The sequence below is a fragment of the Pygoscelis adeliae genome, unplaced genomic scaffold (genome assembly GCF_000699105.1).
Source record: "Pygoscelis adeliae isolate BGI_AS28 unplaced genomic scaffold, ASM69910v1 Scaffold286, whole genome shotgun sequence".
NCBI classification, from domain to species: Eukaryota; Metazoa; Chordata; class Aves; order Sphenisciformes; family Spheniscidae; genus Pygoscelis; species Pygoscelis adeliae.
In genome coordinates, this window is record NW_008825076.1 from 2,092,856 (window position 1) to 2,098,186 (window position 5,331).

The window sequence follows — 5,331 nt, forward strand, 5'->3', positions numbered from 1 at the left end:
GCAGGAAGTTGGACTAGATGACCCCGAGAGATTCCTTCCAATGTAAATTTTTCTGATTCTGTGATTATCCATTTGGGTAAAGCCCATCTGCTCAGAGGGGCTTACACGTGAAAGTATGTAGTTCTGAAATTTTAATTGAGGCCATGTGTACATCTATGTTTTGTTTAAAAAATACGAAATGTTTACCAAAAACGTTATTAAAACAGTGTATTCTGTATAACTGACATTTTTTACAGCTACCGCTCAGAGAAGGTTTTCTTGTAAGCTGAATCAGGCTCTAAAAGTAGCAATACTGGTATTTTTAGAAGATAATTTTAAGTCCTAAAATGTGCATTAGTTATTTTCTGTCATTTGCAGATCCATTGGCATACTTCAGTGAGAATTAGGTTTGAACTAAAATTTGGTTACTTGCATTAGTGGATTTCTACTAAATCATTAAGAGAACTTTTGCTGCATGTATTTTAGAAATACTACTTAAAAGTGTATTTTATTCTCTAACACTTCTAAATCTACAATTTATTTTTTTCCTTCACAGCTATCTGCATCATATTGGTGCATTTACTGATAAAATATCGACTTCATTTTTTACCAGAGAGTGTGGCTGTTGTTTCTTTAGGTGAGTAACCATGAAATTTTTGTATTGAATTTGTGTTAATTCAGGGACTCTCAGTAGTCTGTACTTGGAATTATGCTCTGTTGTGTGTTAACTATCGCTAGAAAGATGCAGCAAACCGGATGCAGTGAAGAAAACAACAAATTCGTAGAATTAAATTCATGGAAGAAATCAGAAGATGAGCATATGTGCAGAGACTGGCCCAGTAAAATGACACATATAGGCGCTATAGGGATGTCACTACCTAAGTACCTTGGCAGCTTCCTCTATTTTTGCATCTGTACTGTAGGACAAGAAACTGCAGCGCTCCCTGGCAGTGAGACTCTGGCCTTCCCTTTGAAGTGGTACATGTGTTTGTATGAGTTTTGGTAGAATTATGTCTGTATATGTGATTTTAATTTTTTAGCTGGGGACTGTAATTGTATCCTGAAAACTTGCCTGGACTGCCAGATACTTAACTATCCCTGCAGTACCATGACAAGAGCTCTTCCTATGACTTGAGCTATAAGAATGTCACCCTTAATGAAGATCAAGTGCTTACTTAATTTGAATTAAAATTGGAGTATTCCTAAGGTTGTATTTTTATGTTTAGGTAATTTCATTTATTTGTATGCTGTTGCTCCTGATTTATAAATGTGTAAATGAGGAGGAGATCAGGCCAAAAACACTTATTATTTTCTCTACATACTGTCTAACATAATGTTTAAATGACCTGGTCTAACTAATCCCAGCAACAGTTTTTCAGCTGTCTCTGTAATTTGTTTACAAGAATCTGTGATATTTGTGCTCCTATTACTAGTGACACTTTCACTGACAGCCGTTCTAAAAATACAACAAAAAGAGGAAGATGCTTAGCTATGCAATTCTAATGTAGTGTGGAGGAGTGTAATATTTGTTGAGCAGGTAGATTTTTGTGTTTCTCCTGGACTTTGCCTGCTGTACTCTCTGGTACCTTCTTCTCTCATATTTCTCAACTGTATTTTCACACAATTTCTCAAGGGGAGGAAATAAGCTTTCTGGTGCTTGTCAGTACCTTATGCTTTCTGGAAAACAGGAATCTTCTTGCATCTTGGGTGCTAGATTGAGAAGATCTTAGAGCTGTTACTTAGCAGAAAGAAAAACATATTTTCCTGCAGGCGTGACTCCCTGAATTTTTAGATAACTCTATTTGATGGAGACCACATCACATTACTAGCATAGTAGAAGGTATTGAAGCTTAAAGAGACATTCACTTGCAAGGCCCTATTTGAGTTTTGATATTTCTGTGCAGCTGAAAAAAAAATTGACCTGTAAAAAATCTGTCACAGTGCTGGTATGGATTTCCTGGGTATTGCACGCACACCTCATCTTTATAGGAGCAGCATCCATCAGACTTCCGTGCGTTTATGCTTCTGTCTCGCATAGTATGACATAGAAAGATGAGAGCTGCTGCAGATCATCCTGACTTACTTTGTCATCCCCATAGGAACCATGCAGTGTTTGATTCACTATTGACACACTTCTCTTTCCTTTCCTTCTTACATTATTGCTGTGGACAGGTGTCTTCTGTGGTATGTCTGCCAGTGTCTTGAAAGGTTCCAAAAGGACATCACTATCCCTTCAGTATCATTCCTCTTTGTACACAAAAATGCAGGTGACAGGTGTTAATTTGGCTTCTAATCAGGTTAGTTACCATTGTTATTAAATAGCTAATCTAAATTAAAGCATAATCCCCAATTTAAAATGCAGCAGTATATTGATTGCTCTCACTGGCATAGTTCTGGATTTTCTTTACTACCATTCCTTATATTCTGCCCCTAGCCAACTACTGGGCAGTGCTGAGCTGAGGCGTTAGGCAAGCTTGCATCACTGCTCCTGCTGAGCTTTGCAGAGAGCAGCAGAGGCAAGGATATCGTTCTCTTTCTGCTTCTTGTTCTTGGCATCTCAGCAGCAGGACAAGGATTTTAGCTGTGCTGGTATGTTCTGTGCTCCTGTCAGTCCCAACAAAAGCTTGTTCATGAAACTGGTAAGTTTTCGTGCTGGGGCTGTCACTGCTACTCAAGATGGGTAAGAAGGAGCAGCATTTCATCTCTTGTATTTTCACATAGAGGGCATATAGGAAACTTGCACAGTTCAGTTTTCGGTGTGAACCACAGCATAGCTGTAGTCTGTCTCCCAAACCAGACAAGATGATACCAGCAAATGCAATTCCACTAAGTCAAGAGAGTGTTACACCAGGTGGCAACCCAGCTAACAGATGTCCTGTGTCGCTTAAGCCTTATTTATTTAGTTTATTGACTCAGTCATATTTAAACTACTGTCAGCTCTGTTGACAGGACACGGCATCTGTATAATCATTGGAATTGCCAGCTAATTGCTGGTCAGTGAACGTCTGTTACTGGTAATGATCTACACAGCTGCAAGAGCACAGCTTGAGTTTCAAGTATTCAGTTTTGCTAGTAGTGCCAGAAGTGAGGTGTGTCCTATTTTGACTTGTAAGTTAAGCAAATCTTCTCAGGCAGTTATTGAAGGCTAATAAAAATGGCAGCAGAGAAGATAAGTATGATTTTCATGGCTGTTTTTCCTCCCATTGTCTAAGCTGCTGAGAAGCTTCTGTTTTATAATTTCTAAGGCATGTTAGTCTCCTGGTGGAAAGGGCGGGAGCGCATACTCTAAGGCTGGATTTTGATCTTCATCCTTAAAAGTTACTGGAATTTTATTGGTAAAAATAGTTGCCAGGAAAGTTTTTCTCTTTGATTTGTTACTGAGTTTTAACATGTTCTCAGGAAAAATAAAGGTTGGTTGTAATAAGAAAATTCCTATAAGATTTTCAAAAGAATGAGGCTTAGATTAACTCTTACAGACTTAGCTTTCCATTTAGCCCCTTGACAAAACTGATCTATCTGATTTAATAGATGGAACCAGCTGAACAAAAACTGCATTCATTATTCTAGTAATAAAAGAAGAGTAGTTTGTAAAGATGTGTTTTAAAAATCTGTCCCACAAAATTTGATTCTGCTGCTATTAAACCCTCTTGGCAATGCATTATTTGTGCTGCTCTCTTTCATGACTTTGCTTAGCATAATCTTAGTTTGGTAGTACTCCTGTGTGTAATATGCAGCTGGAAGTAACTTGTGCTATATAAAGGTGTAAGTTGTATGATTCAGGCTCATCCTTTTCCCTTAACCTCTGCTATTGCCTTACATTTATATTGTTGTTCATTTAACTTTTGATGTCATGAAAGGACCTCATCTGACCGTGACGCTGTTGTTAGGGTCAGCTTGTGATTAACTCTCCCTCTAAAAACAGAGATTGAGACCAGCCTTTTACTTAAGCTCATAGGATAGGGATGCCCAGCTCGTAGCCCACAGGCTATGGTTGGCCTACTCACAGGGGTCCAATTTCACAAGTTGTGCTGGAGCCCTTCCATTTCAGCAGAAGTGAGTTAAGGGATTCTCTTTTCTTTTAAATCCCCTCTAAACGTAGTTTTATGTGAGGGCTCTCAATACTAATAAGATACTGAAAGTTTGTTGAGGAAGTACACTTCCTGAAGTCTGTGCCTTCAGATGTATAGGCTCTGGTTGTTGTGGTTTGTTTTTTCCCCCCATAAACTTACTGTTAAGTGATACGTGTACTGCCTGTACCCACTGAAGGCAGTGTTGCTGCTCTGCAAAAATCAGAAATGTTCTGGTCCTTGGCTTCTGACACAGCTTCCATCCCAGAATGGAAAGCCTGACTGTTAGTACTGAGACCTGTGTTTATATGGCATGTGAGTGGCTGTATCTGCATTATGTCCTCCTTCAAAGAACAGCAGACCTTTGATGTTCCTTCATTAATGTTTTGCTCTTCCTTTCCATATAAACCATTTCATGGAACTATTATTTCTATCCTCTGGGACCAATGCCTTCACATATTTTTGTATGAAAGAAGGCTTAAGCCTCATGGCTTTGTGTGGATGACACATCCATCAGGAGTAATCCATGTGATGCTCTTTTGATAGCTACAGCATGAGAGAATAAAAACACATGAGTTACAGGAAAGCTTGCTTTAAGCTTCTCAGCCAGTTTTTACCTTTCATTCAGTGTATTTCAATTCTACATCCCAGTGTTTGACTATGAAGTCTCCATTCTGTAAATAATAAAACACAACTGTGAAGAAACACAGATCTGGAATCTGACTAAAGACAAATTCCTCATAACTCCTTGAAAGCAATTAATGACAGCTCATGAATTATCTTCATGAGTTCCAGAAGAAATCTTGTTAGTTTGGAGTTTTCTGTCTTATCTGTTTGAAGATGTATAGGAGGAAAGAGCACGATAACGTTTAACCGTTGAGGTTGCAGCACCCTTGATAAAATTCTTTTATACTTAAATTAGTTTTTCTACATGACTTAAAAGATGTGTAATTCATCTGGCAAATAGTTCTGACAGCATCTCCACCCTGATCAGAATTTGTTGCCTGCTTCATTGCCAGTAAGTGCTATGATTTCAATGAGACAAAATTCACTTCTGTGGAGAAGACTGATTTCACTTAAGCTGTGCAAATAGCGTTGAAGTGACATGAAGATTTTGTGCTATCGCACAGATACCTAAATAACTTCCTGATTCTGTAGCAACAAAGGTGGAATTTTATTTGAATGCAGCTTAGATGAGAAGCGTTTTTGAGTAGTTAAACCTGTTGCCTTTATGAACCAATGAACACAGCACTGTCAATATGCGTGTTCAGTATTTGGATATCCC

At 38.4% G+C, this 5,331-nt stretch overlaps 1 protein-coding gene across 1 annotated transcript in view; it reads left to right on the forward strand.

Annotated features, from left to right (window-relative positions):
* The window catches only part of SLC9A8 (solute carrier family 9, subfamily A (NHE8, cation proton antiporter 8), member 8), a 53,189-nt gene that overhangs the window by 27,035 nt on the left and 20,823 nt on the right, over nt 1-5,331 (forward strand). The window contains exon 3 of the mRNA XM_009326844.1: nt 536-616. Within this exon, the coding sequence (XP_009325119.1) occupies nt 536-616 (81 nt within the window). The remainder of the gene's footprint in view (nt 1-535; nt 617-5,331) is intronic.